The sequence below is a fragment of the Vulpes vulpes genome, chromosome 13 (assembly GCF_048418805.1).
Source record: "Vulpes vulpes isolate BD-2025 chromosome 13, VulVul3, whole genome shotgun sequence".
Classification (NCBI taxonomy): domain Eukaryota; kingdom Metazoa; phylum Chordata; class Mammalia; order Carnivora; family Canidae; genus Vulpes; species Vulpes vulpes.
Window position 1 is genome coordinate 36,951,289 of NC_132792.1, and position 22,557 is coordinate 36,973,845.

General features: G+C 41.8%; 1 protein-coding gene and 1 pseudogene across 3 annotated transcripts in view; both read right to left on the reverse strand.

Annotated features, from left to right (window-relative positions):
- Positions 1–22,557, reverse strand: part of MATN2 (matrilin 2) — a 149,441-nt gene that overhangs the window by 49,309 nt on the left and 77,575 nt on the right. For all 3 annotated transcript variants that reach the window (XM_072734240.1, XM_072734239.1, XM_072734241.1), the window contains one exon: positions 5,759–5,881. In XM_072734240.1, coding sequence (XP_072590341.1) covers positions 5,759–5,881 — 123 coding nt within the window. The remainder of the gene's footprint in view (positions 1–5,758; positions 5,882–22,557) is intronic.
- LOC112916937 (protein farnesyltransferase/geranylgeranyltransferase type-1 subunit alpha pseudogene) lies at positions 1,026–2,738 on the reverse strand (annotated as a pseudogene).

Below are 22,557 nucleotides of genomic sequence, written 5' to 3' on the forward strand. Positions count from 1 at the left end.
AATATTCATGCAGTACTTTGTGCGAAACATTCCTCTTTGAAAAAAGAAAGATAGAAATGTTGACCAAGTAATCAATGGAGTCTAAAAAATAATAAGTATAATGATCTCAAAGTTGGTAAATAATAGCAACATTATATGAATTACAAATGTCTATAATTGCCTTAACTCATAACAGGTATGAGATAATTAAGCATTAGACATGAAACCCAGAGTCTCCTTGATATCAAAGACCTGAATTCCTGTCCAGTGTCCTCTATCTTTTCCATGAAAAGACCCTGAACATCTGAGAATGTTCTCATGCCTGGCTCAGTAGTAATGATTTCAAATTAGACCTCATAAAGTCTTGCTATGATCCAGCAGTTTGAAAGCAGGGCCTTGTACAGATGCTTGCACATTCATGTTCATAGCAGCCTTATTCACTATAGCCAAAAGGTGGAAGCAACCCAGGCATCTAGTGACATATGAATAGATAAACAAAATGTGATGTATACATACAATGGACCCACAATGGAATATTATCCAGCCTTAAAAAGGAAGGAAATTCTGACACACACTACAAGATGGATGGGTGAATCTTGGAAACATTATGCTAAGTGAAATAAGCCACTCACAAAAGGACAGATGGTATATGATTCCACTCAACAGGAGATACCTAGAGTAGTCAAATTCATACAGGCAGAAGGTAGGATGGTGTTTGCCAGGGGCTGGAGGATGGGGAGGGAATGAGGAATTATTTCACAAGTATGGAGTTTCAGTTTGGGGAGATGAAAAGTTCTGGAGCTGGATGGTGGTGACGGTTGCACAACAACATGAATGTACTTAATGCCACTGAACTGTAAATGGTTATTATTGTAAATTTATTACGTATATTTTACCATAATGAAAAAAAGTCTTCCAATATTTTGCAAATTAATAGTACCTGCATATTTCTACTCTTCTCTACAAAATATTCAGATGGTTTTGGATGGGTTGCTTTAGGGTAAAGCATTGATATAAAAAGTGGTGCCTTTTTGAGTACTTACATATTTTATTTTATTTTATTTATTTATTTATTTATTTTATTTATTTTTTTTTTTTAGGATACATCTATAATTTTATTACAAAACCATTCTTTTGGCATTAGTTGGTTACAGTGATAGCAAGATACTGTGAGTGTGGCATAGCAGCTCTAATGTAAGAGTTACATTCCCTGCTTCCTGAACCCAAATTTAAGTTACCTTATATCCATTACATACAAGTTACCTGCTTTCATTAATGCTGCAAATCCTGACGCATATACTCTTTAGGGAGGAGCTGATGCTAAGGGATTAGAGTAAATGTTGATAAGACTACAAAAGTTCCTTCATGGGACTTTCTTTTCCCTCCCCTCAAATTACTTTGCTTTAAAAGAATCAATTACTAGTCTGAATAGCAGCAGCACCCAAAGAGCATCACACTTAGTTCTGTTAAAAAGCAATACCTGTGCAATGCACGTTTTGCACCACAGGCAAAGGGAATGATCGCTTTAAACTCCTGCATTAGAGTCTCTTAAAAAAATAAAAGCATTCCATCGAGTTCTTCCAGATGGTGTTATTGCTGTACATTTGTTGGTGGGTCACTCTCTGTGCTATGTTTGCTTTGAAGGGATCTTCCAATATATCTCCAATATTCCTTTCTTATAGTGTCCTTTTCTTTAGCTAGAATTTCACACAACTCTAATGCTTTATTAAGAATGTCCTCCTTGTTGTCACATTGGTTTTCTAGCATGTCTTCATAGATATCCACGAGAAAGGCAATCAGGTAGGGGGAACTGTGACTTGGTTGTAAATCAAGTAACTGACTTAGCAGATTGGGGTATCTGGAAAGACCACGATCCTGTAAAATCCCTTTCAAATAGTTCCATGCGCTTTCATTATGCGGTACTAGTTTGATCATTTCCAGAGTGTACTGGACTTCTCTCTCCAATATAGCACGATCATTGTAGCCAGTGGTGTTAGAAATTACGAAGTATCTTTGGTTCCATACAGAGTTATTTCTCACATCCTCTTTAAGAAGTTGGTCTACATACTGCAGCTCATTATCCCAAAGTTTAAATTCCTGGATAACCCATTGTCGATGTTGCCAGGCATGATAATTCTTTGCATCCTGATTAAGAATATCAGCAATAAACTCAAGCTCCTGAGATGGATCTTTTAGCCATTCCACTAACACTCGCCTATGATGCCAGACTTGATAGTTTTTAGGCTGTTCCTCAATTATCGCAGTGATGTAGTTCATTTCTTCATGCAGATCCTTTTGAAGTGACTTTAAGAGAACTCTCCGAAAATGCCACACTGTGTAATTGGCTGCATTTAATTCAATAGCATCTCTGGTTAGTTTAAAAGCTCCTTCACTTCTTTCATCACGCTGCAGAACAGCCCGGAAATAATCATAAACATCTCTAAATTTTTCACTATAAATGATCTGGACCACTGGATTGGGGCCATCATTCTGTGGCACTGGATCTATATCAGCCCATTCTGCTCTGTCCCTGTATAGGACATAGGTGGGCGAGTCCAGGCTCAGGAACCCGTCGTCCATGGGGGACGCCACCGCTTCTCCCAGTTCTGCCGCCATGGCTTCCTCTTGCTGCTGCGGCTGGGGCGGCGGAGGGTGCGGCTGGGGCGGCGGTGGCTCCGGCTGTGCGGACTCGCTGCCCTGCGCAGCCTCTCCAACCCCCTCCGTGGCCGCCATCTCGCCTCGGCCCGCAGCCTACTTACATATTTTAAATGCTATTGTTTTTTCAGGAACATAAAGTTCTATTATGTACATTTTGGCTTAATTATAAATTAATCATGCTCGGTATATCACATTGACAGACTACTTTTTCAGACAATACTTATATACTTACAAATTGGATTAAGCCCTCAAACATACTTTTGGTTAAAAATAGAGACAACATTTAAGGAACTGAGTATCTTTTGTCTTATTTCATTTTTTGCAAGTTTATGAGAAGTGGAAAAAAATTTTTAAAAGATCTCTCAACATCACAGCAGCAGCCAGGCTGACTTGGCTGGAAGCTGATGTGATGCCACATTAATTACTAACAGGATGACTGCTTGATTTTGATTTTCTACCTCCATCCTGTTTCTGTCTTTATAATTGGCCTCCAATGCACAGTTCTTGTTCTTGTCCCTCACACATGTAAGGCACTCCCAAGGGTCTCAGTTCTTACTGCTGGACTTTGCTTTATTTCTCACTCTTGCAGTTTTCCAGGTAAGTGGGGGGTCCCCTGCCTCTTGCCAGTCACCTCCCCAGGTCTGGCTTTCATCCTGCCCCTAAGCATGGTAGAAAGGGGGTCCTTTTTCTAGGAAACATATCTCCCCAATGCTGTCTGCCCAGACCCCTGTAAGTGCCCAGCACTCCTCTCCGCCCAATTCGGGGTATTGACTCTACCAGGGCCCAGAGACAGCTGGACTGCTGGGCTGCATGCCTAACTGGTGAGGCCTCCCAGCCAGAACTCTCCTCTCAGTGCCCCTGTGCTTCGGTGTCCACAGCCAGGGTCCCCTCACCTGCACCATTGTGGGGCTTGTAATTCTCCACATCGCAGGAGATTCTGGGATAAGAAACATGCTGAACAGGCAGGGGTGATGATGAGGTGCTGGGGATGGGGACTCTGGGCAGGGAAGGGGCTCTGCAGAGGCAGGAGGGAGACTGGGTAGGATGTGTGTTTCCCTCCAAGTCTCAGCGCAGTGGAAACCTGGGGCCAAGTCTTGAATTCTTTTATGCACTATTAAACTTAGCTCACACATGTGTTACATGCTCAATAAATACCAATTGAAAGTCTTTGAAGGCAGTATCATCTCTTAAAAGAACTTGCTCAGCACTGGACAAGTTGCCTAATGGTTTATAGGGATTATCTCATTTAGTTTTCAAAACAACAGTAGGAAGCAGGCAGTATTATTATCCCCTATTACAGTTAAGGAAAACTGAGGTACAAATAACTTGCCCAAGATCACCCAGCAAAAAATCAGAAGAGCTGGAATTTGATCTGAGGCCGAGGCTGCCCCTTGGAAACATATGGCCTCCTCTCTGATCTGAGAACTGACCTGACAGCCCAGCAACTGTGTTCCCAGCCATGATCACAGCCCAGGCTGCTGATTTATGGCTCAGAATATTCTAAAGGGAAGGGAGACTAGGAACGGAGGAGTACAGTCATTCATTCACTTCTTCTTTCAATAAACCGCATGTAGGTCATGTGCCAGGCATGGGCCTGAGCCTGTTTGGCTCATATCCTTGCACATCTTTCCTCCTCCTGGCCACCCCTGTTCAGCCTTCTTTCCTTGGTAAATAAATGATGGCTCTGCCTTCAAGACTCAGCCAAGGTATCTCATCCTCCAGGAGGGAGCTCGCCTTGTTCATTGCTACTGACATATGGTTAGGACTCCAGAAATATATGTTTTTGACTGAGTGTGTCTCTTACAGTTGCCCTGTCTCTGGCTCCAGTATTTGTAAGCTGCTGATGTTTAGGGATGGAAGGGTAAGTTTATATCTCAGGAGTTTTATAGGGGATGCTTTTTAAAAACACTGTGCGAGTATATCCCACTTTACATAACCGATGTATTTTAGAAAGTTGTGGGTACATGAACTTTTTATGAATTACAATCCTATTTTCTCATTGATGTATGTTTCAGAGATAACTTATGCTAACCTATTACATTTCACTTCTTAGGGATGCCTGGGTGGTTCTGTCGGGTAAGCATCTGCCTTTGGCTCAGGTCATGATCCCAGGGTCCCATGTCCAGCTCCCTGCTCACCCAGGAGCCTGCTTCTCCCTCTCCCTCTGCTGCTCCCCCTGCTTGTGCTCTCTCTTGGACGTGCTCTGTCTCTCAAATAAAATATTTTTTTTAAAAACTTCACTTTTTAAAAATGTTGGGCCCTAATATTTTAAAACAAAGCTTCTCTCAAGTGAACCCCTCCATAGGATGATAATCCACACACACTCTCTAAATTGCAGTGCTCTGACATACGTTTTACAGGTAACAGAACGCTTTTGGAATCCTTTTGCAAAATATCTCTAGTTTATAAATTTTTATGGTCAGATTTTGGTAGCTCAAATTAATTCTGATTTGTATGTAAATAGTTAAAAATCAAATAGAACTAAATATATCAAACAAAAGAATGAACAGTTTTCTGCAAACCGCCCTTTTGAAAGAAACCACATTCAACTCCTTTAGGCTCAGCGATTTTCTGCACTTGTGTGGAGTCAGAGCTGAAGCCCACAAGCCACAAGGCTTCAGGGAAAGTATTTCTTAAGCTCTGTTAATACTAATGGGCACAGGCACGCTGAGCCAGCATGAAGTAAGATGGTCCCATTGTCAGCATGGTTGGCAGATGCTGGAAGAACACTCCCACATGTGGTCTCCAATAAAAGATACCTCTGTCAAACACTGTGAAGAGTGATGTTGAGACAGGGTGGGCTACAGTCCTGGGACAAGTGAAGAAAGGCCTGACAAAGGAAGAATAGGGGTGGAAGGTATTAGACTAAATAATCCTGTGCTATAGCATGCTTGGGAGAGGTCCCATGGCCACAGTGCCCACAGCAAGAGCATCAAAAAAAATTCTGTTGTTGTCATTGAATCACTGTATTGTACATCTGAAACTAATGCAACACTATATGTTAACTACACTGGAATTAAAATAAAAGTAAGTAAGTAAATAAATAAATAAATAAAATGTTAGGTCCCAAAACTGTAAAACACACACACACAATACAACTTTTTTTTAAAATGTAACTTACTTGCACATGTTTTTTTATCTGGGTTAAGAGTAAATCCTTTACGGCACCGGCAAAAGTAGGAGCTGTCAGCATTCACACACTCATGTTCACATCCGTGGTTCTCTGAGGCACAGTAGTCCACAGCTATAAATATTCAAACACAGAGTTTAAGTAGAAACACAAACAGGAAAGGAAATAATAGGATGGAATGGAAATAATAGCATACTTATAACAAATATAAATGAAGATTAATATTGTTGTCCCCAAAGAAGTATGAATAAATAAATAGGAATCCAAGGCTTCTTCTCCCACCACCCAAAAAATAATCAGGGGTCTTAGATCAGGCAATTTATGGCAGAAGATAAACTAAAGAACATACAACCAATTGTATTTAAAAGTTAAATAAATGTAAATCAAAACCACCTCAAGGCTTACAACACTTATAAGTGTTGTAAAGGCACAAATAAAGACAGGACAAAACCCAATGGTGGTGAGGCAGTCTGGAAACAGAGTCAGAGCTATTCATGGTGGTGGCATCATAAACGGACAAGAATCCCTTTTGGAAGGACATTTGACAGTGTTTACCATGGAAATGTGACCCAAAGAAATAATGGATAAAAGGGAGAGATTAACTATATGAAATAAGCTATTTATAGCAGCATTGTTTATTGTGACCAAAAAAAATCTGGAAAATTAAATGAACATTTAATAATGGTAAATGGTTTAGTCATTAAGGAGAGCATATCTTATCCTATTCCCCACTATTTTGTCAAATGTTTACTGAACACCTACCCCGGAGCCTAGCCCTGTTTTAGGGGCTAAGGACAGAGCAAAAAACAAAGATTCCAGTCCTCATGGAGCTTACAGTTGGATGATGGTGGTGGTGATCAAAAATAAAATAAGTAAATAAGATAGACTCATAGAGGGTGAAGACCATTCTGGGGAAAAAGAATAGAGACTTTGGGGAAGCGGGGCCTGGGTGGTTCAGTGATTGAGGGTCTGCCTTTGGCTCAGGGTGTGATCCCGGGGTCCTGAAATCGAGTCCCACATCAGGTTCCCCGCAGGGAGCCTGCTTCTCCCTCTGCCTATGTCTCTCCCTCTCTCTGTGTCTCTCATGAATAAATAAAATCTTAAAAAAAAATGAAAACCAAAATCACACCCTAAGAGGATAACAGCATACTTAACATAGTGATCAAAAGATGCAAAGGAAAAAGCCACAGAGTTTTATTTTTATTTTTTGTGTGTGACACAGAATTTTAAAAGCTAATAAATTGTGCTTATTGTGCTTATCCTTTTGCTTCCAGGCTTCATTAAGTTTTTGCCTAAAACTTTTTTTTCATTTTTGTGACTTCAACTCCCTAAAAAGTTCCACTAGCACCTAACATTTGAGGATTTCATACACAAGTCATTGTGGGAACAGGACATTCACATAGTTGAAGGATCTGCATGTCATGGGACATTGGGCAGTTGCGGGAGTTGAGTCATAACATAAATAGTGCTCTAGCACCAAATTCTTCCAAAAGTTAATGTCTAATTGTTCAAGAACCATTGTAACATTATTCGAAAGTCATGGAGATGGAGAACCCTAAGACCAAGCTCTGGCTTGCACCCTGTCTGCATGTCACAGAAGTGGGCCATGTAGGGACCCACACAGACTTGTGTTAGTGGATACCTCCCACCTCCAACCTCCCCAGGCTGGGCCTCATCTGCCATCCTAAAAATCTCCCAACCCCTGATATGGGTCTCTGCCATCTGTCAGCTCATCCTACCCCAGGCTACCTACTTTTAAGTGTCCCCACCAAAGAGAGGAGCTGCTACTCTGACTTCTAAGCTCTAGGACATGGACAATACTGCAATGATGAGTAGGCTGCTATTGATACCTAAAGTCAGAAACTCAGATTCTCCTTCTCTCTTGAAGCTTCTTCTTACACACCATGCGGTGGTCAGGGACTGAGCCCACCCATCTCTGTACCTCAGAGAGACACCAAAGCATGTTGGTTCCTTAATAGAATGAGGACAGGTTAGAGGTTTTGCTGGGGCCTAAAATCTAAGCCATATAGTCCCAATTTGCATTTTTCCAGAATGCTCTAGAACATCCAGAGTTGGATTAGGCAGTTAATAGAGTTGTACAGAAGAAGCTATTTTAACTGACCTCCACTTAACCAACCCCTGATCAATCAATGCTTTTCATTTCCTCTGAAAATATGGGACCTGAGGCCCAGAGCATACTAAATGCTCAAGGCTGTTGGAACACCTGTGCTCCACAACACCTGTGTTCTTTCCCTGTGGACCGACTGTATGTCCATAGAGCACTGGTTCTCAAAATGTGGTGGTGAACCAGCTGCAATAATCATCCCTTGAACTCTTGTTCATGCAAATTTTCAGGCCCTACTACAGACTTACTGATTAGAAACTGGAATGGGGCCCAAGAATGTGTGTTTTAATAAGACCTCTAGATGCATGTTAAAATTTGAAAACCACTGCTAAAAAGAGACAAAATTGTTTTTGTTCCCAAACCTATACATGCCATTTATACATGTTATTATAATTAATGATACAGTAAAAGCCAATTAAATATAAGCATTAAAACAAACTGAGTTTTTAAACAAATAAAAACTAAATTGAAAGCACTGTTGGTGGGAATGTGAACTGGCACAGCCACTCTGGAAAACTGTGTGGAGGTTCCTCAAAGAGTTAAAAATAGACCTGCCCTACGACCCAGCAATTGCACTGCTGGGGATTTACCCCAAAGATACAGATGCAGTGAAACGCCGGGACACCTGCACCCCGATGTTTCTAGCAGCAATGTCCACAATAGGCAAACTGTGGAAGGAGCCTCGGTGTCCATCGAATAATGAATGGATAAAGAAGATGTGGTCTATGTATACAATGGAATATTACTCAGCCCTCAGAAATGACAAATACCCACCATTTGCTTCGACATGGATGGAACTGGAGGGTATTCTGCTGAGTGGAGTAAGTCAATTGGAAAAGGACAAACATTATATGGTCTCATTCTTTTGGGGACTATAAAAAATAGTGAAATGGAATAAAGGGAAAGGAGAGAAAATGAGTGGGAAATATCAGAGAGGGAGACATAACATGAGAGACTCCTAACTCTGGGAAATGAACAAGGGGTGGTGGAAAGGGAGGGGTGGGTGGGGGTGACTGGGTGACGGGCACTGAGGGGGGCACTTGATGCGATGAGCACTGGGTGTTATGCTATATGTTGGCAAATTGAACTCCAATAAAAAAAAAAAAAGAAAGCTTTGGAAAGACTTAATTAAAAGCAATTTGCTAACCGAAATTGCCATAGAACCAGGCATGGATAAAACCTGAAAAAGACTAGGAAAATTTTCATTAAAATTTACAAGGATCCTGCCCTTAGATTGCTTTACAGAAGTCTTCAAATTCTTGCTCCAATTTAAAGAAACCAAAATTGAAAATCATGGACGATCCATTATTGGTATGCTTTATGCAAGAAAAAAATTTTTAGCCATAGATTTTAAAAATGAACTTAAAATTGGTACTTTTTAAAAGTGTAATTAAAGGTAATTCTAGGGCAGCCCAGGTGGCTCAGCGGTTTAGCGCCACATTCAGCCCAGGGCGTGACCCTGGAGACCCGAGACTGGGTCCCACGTTGGGCTCCCTGTGAGGAGCCTGCTTCTCCCTCTGCTTGTGTCTCTGCCTCTCTTTCTCTCTGTGTCTCTCATGAATAAATAAATAAAATCTTTAAAAAAATAAATAAAGGTAATTCTATTAAAAGTACATGTATTAAAAGTACATGTGTAATGTTTTCAATAAAAATAAAAAGGTTAAGATAGTTTTGGATATGTAGTTTTTTATGATTCCACTCTTTCAAAGACATTTTCCATCAATCCGCCAACCATAGGCTCAATCTCATGGGGTAAGAAGGCTTCTCCTGGACTTTGATTCTCCTGCTAGTCTTGCTTTTGTGTGTGTGCTGAGCAGTCTGTGGAACTGAAGTGGGGAGGAGGCATTGGCAAGGCGGGATTCAAGCATTCCTGGGCCTCAAGACCCTGGCCTATAAAACCAAAACGTGTCAAATGTCTCCTTGATTTGAGGGCCACTCACTGGCTGGCTGGCTGGCTACTGGGGGCAGCAGAGGAGGCCATCAGCACAAGGTTAGATGTGGAGGAGCCCACTTCATGCATGTGAACCTAAAAGCTTTTTAAGACCAAGAGAGTTCCAGTCCGTTCAACTCTGACACCCTTTGCCACATGCTTTGGGTTCCCTGTATAACTTCCTTGGTGACAAAACTGTACTTGTAAGAAGAGAGGTGAAGTTTAGGGAGCAGATGTAGGGAGGTGCTCTATGTGGCTAACTCAGAGATGCTTCCGCTGTTCCAAGTCTTCATCTCCTTCAATTGTTTTGCCTGATGTATCTATTCTTTCCTTTACAAGGAGAAAGGGTAATTCCCTGGCTTTGGGGAACTTGGCCCTCCAGATCACAAAGTGTTAACATCTCAGGGCTGGAAGCCTGTCTCTCTGTGTTCAGTCTCTGCCTAATATGTGAAAAATCACTCTGTGTCCAAGGATAAACGATACCTGGGTGCAAGGTAATAAAGCCTAAGATTGATGGTCTCTGATTTACAATCTGGTCACATTCCCGAGTTTTCTCAGCCTGCATCAGTCTGCAAGCGGATGGCATTAGTAGAAACATGATATTTCAAAGAGGAGCATTTGGGTTTTAAAGTTTGCTGATGACAGAGTAAGTAAAACCAAATCCATCATTAGAGAAATGGTAGAAGCAGTTGACTTACTGAGTATATGGCAGATACACACATAGAGTCAGATTCACAAAACCTCTCCTTCTCAGGGCACTACCAGATTTCTACATGCAGGATTTTGAAACTCAGAAAGTTTATCATTGATATTGATAACAAGGAAGTGTTCTGGGCTGAATTGTCTTCCCCACCCTAAATTCGTGTTTAAATCCTAATCCCAATCATAATGTGACTGTATTTGGAGATAATCACTTTAAAGAAGTGATTCAGGGGATCCCTGGGTGGCGCAGCGGTTTAGTGCCTGCCTTTGGCCCAGGGCGCGATCCTGGAGACCCGGATCGAATCCCACGTCGGGCTCCCGGTGCATGGAGCCTGCTTCTCCCTCTGCCTGTGTCTCTGCCTCTCTCTCTGTGTGTGTGTGACTATCATAAAAAAAAAAAAAGTGATTCAATTAGGATAAGGCCCTTCAGGTGGGCCCTAATCCAATTTGACTGGTGTCCTTATAAGAAGAGGAAATCTGGGGTGCCTGGGTGGCTCAGTCAGTTGAAGTCTGTCTTCAGCTCAGATGATGATCCAGGGGTCCCAGGATGGAGCCCCACGTCAGATTCCCTCTGCTTCTCCCTTTGCCCTTCACCTTACTCATGCTCACTCTCTCTTGCTTGTTCTCTTGCTCTCTCTCAAATAAATAAATAAAAATCTTAAAAAAAAAAAGAAGAGGAAATCTGGACACATAAAGGCACCAAGTATGTGTGTACACAGAAGAAGACCACATGCAGAGGCAGTGGCTTTCTGCAAATCAAGGAGAGAGACCTCAGAAGAAACCAACCCTGCTGACACCTTGACCTTGGAATCTTAGCTTCCAGAACTGTGAGAAGATAAAGCTCTAATGTTAAAGCCATTCACTCTGTGGTTTTGTTATGGCAGCCCTAGCACACCAGTAGGGAGAAATCCAATACTTAACATCTTGGAAATGGAGGAGGTCATGCTTCAGACATGGATGGTTAGCTGATGAACTAAATGCTGACCTTTGGGGGCGGGGAGCTGAGAAGATGGCAGAGGATAGGGGCCTCAACTCACCTGGCCCCACCAATTTACCCAGGTAACTTTCAAACCATCCTGAAAACCTACAAATTTGACCTGAGAGAACAGCTGGAACGCTACAGAGAGAAGGTTTTTCTTTTTTTTTTTTTAATTTGGTGTTCAATTTGCCAACATATAGCATAACACCCAGTGCCCATCCATCAAGTGCCCCCCTCAGGGCCCATCACCCAGTCACCCCCACCCCCCACCCCCCCCTCCTCCCATCCCCCACCCCTGGTTCGTTTCCCAGAGTTAGGAGTCTCTCATGTCCTGTCTCCCTCTCTGATATTTCCCACTCGTTTTCTCTCCTTTCCCTTTATTCCCTTTCACTATTTTTCATATTCCGCAAATGAATGAGACCATGTAATATTTGTCCTAAAAGAAGGGTTTTAGCTTCGAACTAGGGGTGGTGGAAGGGGAGCAGGGCGGGGGTGGGGGTGACTGGGTGATGGGCCCTGAGGGGGGCACTTGACGGGATGAGCACTGGGTGTTATTCTGTATGTTGGCAAGTTGAACATCAATAAAAAATAATTTATTAAAAAAAAGAAGGGTTTTAGCTTCTAACAAGGTATGAAGGCGGGAAAAAAAATTAAAGAATCAAGTAGGGGAGGAGCCCCACGAGGAGCCGGGCTAGAGCCAGTCTGGAGAGCCTCGGGGACGGGAAAGCCCAGCCCCGGAGAAGCAGGAAGTTTAAAACATCCGCACCAGATTCTCCCCGGACGGACGGGAGGGCGCTCAGCCGGGCACTCGAGCCGAATCGCCGCAGGGGCAGTGAAGCGCCCAGTTTCCCCGGAGTCACCAACAGAGGAAGTGCAGCTTGGGGTCAGGCGCGCTGCACACCGCCGGCTAATCTCCGTGAAGAGCTGGATCGCGCACCCGGAGGGCCTCGGGGAGCAGCCGTCAGTGGGGCGGGGGCTCCGGCAGAGGGGTCGCTGCCTTGCTGCCTTCGGGAGCTGCGACCTGGGAGCGCGATTCCAGCCACACAGCCACGATCCTGCGCTCCCCCGGACAGGCGGAGGCGGGGAGGGCACAGGACAGGGAGGACGATCCTGCCGCGGGGCACCCCCGAGCTGTGCACATCAGTGCCCCCCGCCCCCAGAGCATCCAGGCCAGTGTGGACTGGGAGCTGCAGTAGTTACTGGGGGACCTGACTCCAGGGCTGGGGAGCTGGCCGCTGCCAGTGGTGCTATTCCTCCTGGTGTCACCCTGGGCCTGGGATGGAGCAGGGCCTCCAGGGGACAGGGGCCTCACGGGGTACACAGCTCCGACTGAGCCCGGCACCTGGCGGGGGCGGGACATCTCTGCCAGGTTCACACACCTGAGAATCAGAAGACCAGCTGGAAGGACCAGGAAGAGCAAGTTCTTGACCGAGCAGCACTGGAAAGCTCCAGGGGAAGTCGAGGGATTTATAGTATGCAGAACCAAAGGGTACCCCTCCTTTTTTTTTTTTTAAGATTTTATTTATTTATTCTTCCTTTTTCCAGTACAACTGGTTTTTATCAGACTGTAAATTTCCAATTTTTTTCTCTTTTCCTACCTTAACTACAGTATTTTAACACCTCTTCTTTTTAAAAAATTTTATTTATTTATTCATGAGAGACACAGAGAGAGACAGAGGCAGAGGGAGAAGCAGGCTCCATGCAGGGAGCCCGACGGGGGACTCGATCCCGGGTCTCCAGGACCAGGCCCCAAGCTGAAGGTGGCCCTAAACCATGGAGCCACTCAGGCTGCCCATACCTCTTCTTTTTAAGATTCTTCCTTTTTGACTCTCATATTTCTACAATTACAGGTCCTAGATATATTTTCCACTTCTAGATTCCCTTCAACATACTCAACTTAATTTTGGGAGATATACAAGATATGTTTTTTGTTTTGTGTTTGTTTTCTCTGCCTCATTTTGTTCTACAAAGGCAGATGTTACTACCTTCTAAAACATGACCAGCATGTACCCAGAGCCAAGTGGTATATCGTGCTGGTTCATTCTGTAAGACTCCTCATTCCCATTCTGCCCCCCTCTTTTATCTTATTTATATTTTGGTGGTCAATTTTGGGGTCTTCCACAAGTATTTATGCTTTATATAAATTTGGGACTGAGCATCTTCTAACATACAGAACTTAATATGCTCAGAAACAAGAGGATCACCCTCTAGAACCCCTCAGGTAGACTACATTCTCTTTCCACTACAACTTCTTCACCACCACCATCTCCCAATCCCCCCATTTTATCTTCTCCTTTTTTTTTCTTTATTCTCATTTTTTCTCTTCTTTGGGATTGTTGGCCTTTTATTTTTTACTACTTTGTTTTAAGATTTGTTTTTCACTTTAGTGGTCCTTTTGTTTTATATCGTTCTGATCTTTGTTTTCAATTTCTGGTCTCTGACCTTGGCAGAATCATCTAGGGTGAAATTTACTTAGGTCGTGGTAGATATTCATGACTCAGCTCACTCATACAGCCACTCTGCACTGAGAAAAATGACTAGAAAGAAGAACTCACCACAAAAGAAAGACTCAGAAACAGTACTCTGCCACAGAGTTACAGAATTTGGATTACAATTTGATGGCAGAAAGCCAACTCAGAAACACAATTAAAAAGCTACTGGTGGCTCTGGAAGAAAGCATAAAGAAATCAAGAGACTTCATGCCTGCAGAATTTAGATCTAATCAGGCAAAAATTAAAAATCAATTAAATGAGATGCAATCCAAACTCGAGGTCCTAATGACGAGGGTTAATGAGGTGGAAGAAAGAGTGAGTGACACAGAAGACAAGTTGATGGCAAGGAAGGAAGCTAAAGAAAAAGAGAAAAACAACTAAAAGACCACGAGGAAAGATTAAGGGAAATAAATGATAACCTCAGAAGGAAAAATCTACGTATAATTGGAGTTCCAGAGAGCGCTGAGAGGGGCAGAGGGCCAGAATGCATATTTGAACAAATCATAGTTGAGAACTTCCCTAATTTGGGGAGGGAAACGGGCACTCAGATCCAGGAGATAGAGAGGTTCCCCCCCCCAAGTCAATAAAAAACCATTCAACACCTTGACATTTAATAGTGAAACTTGCAAATTCCTAAGATAAAGAGAAAATCCTTAAAGCAGCAAGAGAAAAGAGATCCCTAACTTCTATGGGGAGAAATCTCAGATTAACAGCAGACCTCTCCACAGAGACCTGGCAGGCCAGAAAGGGCTGGCAGGATATATTCAGGGCACTAAATGAGAAAAACATGCATCCAAGATACTTTATCCAGCAAGGCTCACATTCAGAATAGAAGGAGAGATAAAGAGCTTCCAAGATAGGCAGAGACTGAAAGAATATGTGACCACCAAACCAGCTATGCAAGAAATATTAAGGGGGACCCTGTAAAAGAAAGAGGAAGCCCAAAGAAATAATCCACAAAAACAAGGACTGAATAGGTATTATGATGACCCTAAATTCATATCTTTCAATAGTAACTCTGAATGTGAATGGGCTAAATGATCCCATCAAAAGACACAGGGTTTCAGACTGGATAAAAAAGCAAGACCCATCTATATGCTATCTACAAGAGACTCATTTTAGACCTAAGGACACCTCCAGCCTGAAAATGAAAGTTGGAGAACCATTTACCATTCAAATGGTCCTCAAAAGAAAGCTGGGGTAGCCATCCTTATGTCAGATAAATTAAAGTTTATCCCAAAGACTGTAGTGAGAGATGAAGAGGGACACTATATCATACTTAAAGGATCTATCCAACAAGAGGACCTAACAATCATGAATATTTATGCCCTGAATGCAGGAGCTGCCAAGTATATAAATCAATTAATAACCAAAGTTAAGACGTATTTAGATAATAACACACTGCTAAAGTCTCCTATGAGACTTCAGCACAGCACTTTCTGCAAATGACAGATATTCTAAGCACAGCATCTCCAAAGAAACAATAGCTCTAAATGATACACTGAACCAGATGTATTTCACAGATATCTACAGAACTTTCCATCCAAGTGCAACTGAATACACATTCTTCTCAAGTGCACATGGAACTTTCTCCAGAATAGACCACATACTGGATCACAAATCAGGTCTCAACCAATACCAAAAGATTGGGATTGTCCCCTGCATATTTTCATAATGCTTTGAAACTTGAACACAATCACAAGAAGAAATTTGGAAGAAACTCAAACACGTGGAGGTTAAATACCATCCTGCTAAACTATGAAAGGGTCAACCAGGAAATTAGAAAATAATTAAAAAGATTCATGGAAACTAATGAAAATGAATATATAACCATTCAAAATGTTTGGGATACAGCAAAAGCAGTCCTAAGAGAGAAATAAATCACATACAAGCATCCCTCAAAAAATTGTAAAACACTCAAATACACAAGCCAACCTTGCACCTAAAGGAACTGGAGAAAGAACAGCAAATAAAACCTACACCAAGCAGAAGAAGAAAGTTAATAAAGATTTGAGCAGAACTCAGTGAAATAGAGACCAGAAGAACTATAGAACAGATCAACAAAACCAGGAGTTTGTTCTTTGAAAGAATTAATAAGATAGGTAAACCATTAGCCAGTCTTATTAAAAAGAAAGGAGAAAAGACTCAAATTAATAAAATCATGAATGAAAAAGGAGAGATCACAGCCAATACCAAGGAAATACAAACGATTTTAAAAACGTATTATGAGCAGCTATACGCCAATAAATTAGGCAATCTAGAAGAAATGGACACATTTCTGGAAGACCACAAATTACCAAAACTGGAACAGGAAGAAATAGAAAACCTGAACAGGCCAATAACCAGCGAGAAAATTGAAGCAGTCATCCAAAACCTCCCAAGACACAAAAGTCCAGGGCCAGATAGCTTCCTAGAGGAATTCTATCAAACGTTTAAAGAAGAAACAGTACCTATTCTACTAAAGCTGTTCTGAAAGATAGAAAGGAATGGAATATTTCCAAACTCGTTTTGAGGCCAGAATCACCTTAATTCCAAAACCAGACAAAGACCCCACCAAAAAGAATTATAGACCAATATCTCTGATGAACATGGATGCAAAAATTCTCAACAAGATACTAGCCAATAGGATCCAACAGTACATTAAGAGGATTATTCACCATGACCAAGTGGGATGTATCCCTGGGATGCAAGGCTGGTTCAACACTTGTAAAGCAATCAACATGATAGATCATATCAACAAGAGAAAAACGAGAACCATATGATCCTCTCAATAGAGTGCAGAGAAAGCATTTGAAAGAGAACCATATGATCCTCTCAATAGAATGCAGAGAAAGCATTTGACAAAATAAAGCATCCATTCTTGATCAAAACTCTTCAGAGTGTAGGGATAGAGGGAACATTCCTCAATATTTTAAAAGCCATCTATGAAAATCCCACAGCAAATATTCAGAATGGGGAAACACTTAGAGCCTTTTCTCTAGATCAGGAGCACGACAGGGATGTCCACTCTCACCCCTGCAATTCAACATAGTACTAGAAGTCCTAGCCTCAGCAATCAGGCAACAAAAAGAAATAAAAGGCATTCAAATTGGCAAAGAAGAAGTCAAACTCTCCCTCCTCATAGGTGACATGCTACTGTACATAGAAAACCCAAAGACTCTACCTCAAGAATGCTAGAACTCATACAGCAATTAGGCAGTGTGGCAGGATACAAAATCAATGCCCAGAAATCAGTGACATTTCTATACACTAACAATGAGTCTGAAGAAAGAGAAATTAAGGAGTCAATCCCATTTGCAATTGCACCCAAAAGCATAAGATACCTAGGAATAAACCGAACCAAAGAGGTAGAGGATCTATACCCTAAAAACTATAGAACACTTCTGAAAGAAATTGAGGAAGACACACAGAGATGGAAAAATATTCCATGCTCATGGATTGGCAGAATTAATATTGTGAAAATGTCAATGTTACCCAGGGCCATTTACATATTCAATGCAATCCCATCAAAATACCATGGACTTTCTTCAGAGAGTTGGAACAAATCATCTTAAGATTTGTGTGGAATCAGAAAAGACCCTGAATAGCCAGGGGAATATTAAAAAAGAAAACCAATGCCAGGGGCATCAAAAGGTCGGATTTCAAGCTGTATTACAAAGCTGTGGTCATCAAGACAGTGTGGCACTGGCACAAGAACAGACACATAGGTAAATGGAACAGGATACAGAACCCAGAAATGGGCCCTCAACTCTATGGTCAACTAATATTTGACAAAGCAAGAAAGACTATTCACTTTCGGCAAAAGGACAGTCTCGTCAATAAATGGTGCTGGGAAAAGTGGACAGCCACGTGCAGAAAAATGAAACTAGACCATTCTCTTATACCATACACAAAGATAAATTCAAAATGGATGAAATATCTAAGTGTGAGACAAGATTCCATCAAAATCCTAGAGTAGAACACAGGCAACACTCTTTTTGAACTTGGCCACAGCAACTTCTTGCAAGATATATCTATGAAGACAATGGAAACAAAAGCAAAAATGGACTATTGGGACTTGATCAAGATAAAAAGCTTCTGCACAGCAAAAGAAACAGTCAACAAAACTAAAGGAAAAAACAACCTACAGAATGGGAGAAGGTATTTGCAAATGACGTATCAGATAAAGGGCTAGTATCCAAAATCTATAATGAACTTATTAAACTCAACAGCAAAGAAACAAACAATCCAATCATGAAACGGGAAGAAGACGTGAACAGAAATTTCACCAAAGAAGACATACACATGGCCAACAAGCACATGAGAAAATGCTTCACATCACTTGCCATCAGGGAACTACAAATCAAAACCACCATAAGATACCACCTCACTGTCAGAATGGCGAAAATTAACAAGACAGGAAACCACAAATGTTGGAGAAGATGTGGAGAAAGGGGAACCCTCTTGCACTGTTGGTGGGAATGTGAACTGGTGCAGCCACTCTGGAAAACTGTGTGGAGGTTCCTCAAAGAGTTAAAAATAGACCTGCCCTACGACCCAGCAATTGCACTGCTGGGGATTTACCCCAAAGATACAGATGCAGTGAAACGCCGGGACACCTGCACCCCGATGTTTCTAGCAGCAATGTCCACAATAGGCAAACTGTGGAAGGAGCCTCGGTGTCCATCGAAAGATGATGGATAAAGAAGATGTGGTCTATGTATACAATGGGATGTTACTCAGCCATTAGAAACGACAAATACCCACCATTTGCTTCAACGTGGATGGAACTGGAGGGTATTATGCTGAGTGAAGTAAGTCAATCGGAAAAGGACAAATATTATATGGTTTCATTCCTTTGGGGAATATAAAAAATAGTGAAATGGAATAAAGGGAAAGGAGAGAAAATGAGTGGGAAATATCAGAGAGGATGACAGAACATGAGAGTCCTATCTCTGGGAATTGAACAAGGGGTAGTGAAAGGGAGGTAGGAGGCAGGGGGGAAGGGGTGCCTGGGTGATGGGCACTGGGGGGCACTTGACGGGATGAGCACTGGGTGTTATACTATATGTTGGCAACTCAAACTGCAATAAAAATATACAAAAGAATGCTGACCTCGATAAAACTTTTTAAATGTAGCATACCTCTGACATACTATTCAAGGCATGCATTCATAAGAAGACAAGAATTCATAAAGGTTATAGAAATTCAGGGGCACCTGGGTGGCCCAGTCAGTTAAGTATCTGGTTCTTGGTTTCAGCTCAGGGTTGTGAGATTGAGCCCCACATTGGGCTCACACTCAGCACTGAGTCTGCTTGAATTTCTCTCTCCCTCCTCCTCTGCACCTTCCTCCTCCCCTCCCTTGCACTCACATGCCCTCTCTTTCTCTCTCTCTCTCTCAAATAAATTAATTTTAAAAATCTTTAAATAAAAAGGATATGTAAATTCAGATTCAGCTAATTTTTATCAGTTGCCCATGTATCAGACAATATAATGATAGTAGTAATATTAACAAACACACAGCACTGTTTCAATGCCTTACATGTATTAACTCATTGAACCCTCACAGCAATCATTTGAGGTAGGTATTATTGTTATCCTCGATTTCCAGATAAAGTCATTGAAACAGAGACAAGTTAAGAGACTTCTAAAATGTGATAACAATAGTACTTATCTAATATGCTTGTTGAAATTATACATAAAGTATTTCAAACAGGTGTTAGGACTTAGTAACATTCAATAAATATAGATTACATCACCCTGTGTCTTTATTCAGATAAAATTGAATTTGGGGGTTAAGAAATACCTTAATGCTATTCATTTGTCCCACAACCATTTATTGAGCAGTTACTCTACATCAGGCTTTGTGTTAAACCCTGCATGGTAATGACAAGCAGATACTATACATAAGATATCTTAGAAGGCAGAAAGGAGAAGCCAAGCTTTTAGCAGTGATTACTTCTAGGAAGTGAAACTGAAGAGGAATGACTTTCAGGTTTTGACTTTATACACATCTATACCCTGACAATTTTTTTAATATGCAAAAATTGATTTTGTAATTGAAAAAGCAATCAAGGGAACAGGAATTTTTCTGAAAAAAATACATGACTGTCTGAGATTCTGATCAATCACTCAGCCTCAGTCAATGTATTGAAACATACTGCAAGTCTACTCTGTGAAAGATGAAAAGTACAATCATTGAATTCTGTCCCCAAAGGTTTAGAATCTGCTTAGGCAGATAAGATGCAAACAGGACCAAAGTTACCCCCAAAGACAAGACATTTGGTAAACACCAGATTGAACAAGTATAGCAGAAAATTGACACTTAAAGGTAGAGATAAATGGCCTTTGTTTTTTTTTTTAATTTTTTTAAAAATTTGTATTTATTGATAAATGGCCTTTGAAAAATGCAGTGCTGGGTGGAAATTAATGCAGTTTTAGAGGTAGATGACGAAGTACAAATAGAGGGAACTCAATAAAAGCAAAAAGCGGATCTAGGTTGGGAATCCACCCTCCATCACCTGAATGTGGAAATAAATTCAATACCATCCTGAATGAAATGAGCAGTTAGGGAAATGGTACTCTAACACTAGAATTTAATGTCCCTCTAACTCAAAAATGGAAATGCTGTCTTGAAAAGTCCTGAGTTTGGCTAAGAATTGAATTTCCATGCAGGTCACAGTCATAATTCTGGGATGAGTCAAAGTACGAGAATCACAGCTGTGAAGGTGCTGAGACCAAAGCCCCACTGCATCCATTCACCAGTACGTGGATGTAATGAATTTCTATCACACAACTTTAAATAAATAACTTAGATTTGCTGCCCCCCACTCCCATCATCCAGCACTCCTCCTCCTGAATCTGATCATTATCAGTGGGCTTCTGGTCATCCTTGTGTCCCTCGTGGCCAGCAGGATGCCTGGCAGAGAGTTTGGAAATGTTTGCTGAGATGAATCAGTGACTCAAATCAATGGCTTATTTTCTAAGTTCTGTTCCCTTTGGCCTCACTGGAGCATGACATCAATACATTGACCTGACCTAGAAATTTTCTTTCCCATCATAGTTCTATGACTCCCAATTCTTTCGCCACCCTGGCCCCCACATGAGGCTGTTCCTTAATGGATATGTTTCCTGCCTCATCTGTCTCTCTTGCTCCCCACATGTGGCTCAGGCCTTCACTCTCTCCTTAATCCATACTTCAGGGTAGACAGGAAATGATAATGATGATATACACTATGATAAGGGTAATAATGGCCTCATGTGTATTAGAAACTTGGCTCCTTATCTTATTTAATCCCACGACACTCTGTGATGTAGGTATTATTACTCTATAACATGGATGAGGAAATGGAGGCTCAAAAATGAAATGACCCATGACTGGCGAGCTGCAGAACTGGGATTGCAGCCCAGGTCTCACTGTACTTAAGTTCAAAAAAAAACCAAACAAACACACAAATACATATTTAAAATGAAAACTAGGGACACCTGGGTGACTTAGCGGTTTAATGTCTGTCTTTAGCTCAGGGCGTGATCCTGGGGTCCTGGGATCAAGTTCTGCATCGGCCTCCCCACAGGGAGCCTGCTTCTCCCTCTGCCTGAGTCTCTGCCTCTCTCTGTGTCTCTCATGAATAAATGAATAAAATCTTAAAAAAAAAAAAAGAAAGAAAATCTGGTATTAAAAAAAAAAAAGTGAAAACTAAGTGGAAATGAAAATGTAGAAAGAAAAGCACTGTGCTGCTTCCAGGCTGCATGGTTGGTTCTAACCTCCTTTCATTGTAAGCTGCTCTGTTCTCCTTTCTGACACATTCTTGTCAGGGTCTCACCTCAACTTCAAACTCGCCTTGTCAGGGTCTCATCTCAACTTCAAACTCACCTGTCTACTCATTGTCCATCAGAGTCATGGAAGCTCAGACTCAGGAGCAACTTCTGACTTTTCCTCTACCCCTTTATTTATAGCACTTTGTCATCACTTACTCCTTCCCTCCAGGCCCTTGTCACCTCTCCTCTGAGGACCACCAGTCTCCTAACTGGTCTTTCCATCCCTCACCATCTTCCTTCTGGAATCCGTCCTGAAGTTCACCATGAGATTAAGTTTCCTAAAATGAGGCTTTGCATGTGTCACTCCCAGTTAGAAACCATTCGTGTCTCTCTTCCAGAGATAAGGTCTAGACTTTCTAGTCTGATTTTCAAAGCCCTGAACCCTATGGTTCCACCTGGTATTTCAGCTTCATCTTCTACTTCACACCTGCAGGAACTCTCTGCCCAACAGAGTTGGTCTCTTCCACTGTTTAAGCCAGGCTGGCCTTAACTAGAATGAACCTATAATTTATCCCTCAGAAGAGAACCCATTTGAAAGTGAAAGGAAGGGCTATTGAGAATTGAGCCAACAGGCAAAAACTGGGATCATGCTGGATTAACTGGGATTTATGGTCACCATATTCTTAATGTTCCCATCCACATAGAGGCCACCCAGACCAGCTGCTGATGGAATGCTTCCAGAGTCCCTATCAGCCTTTGCTTCTCTAAATTTCCCAAGTCTGACACCTGGGGTCTCCATCTCAGACAAGCCCCTTCAGACTGCTG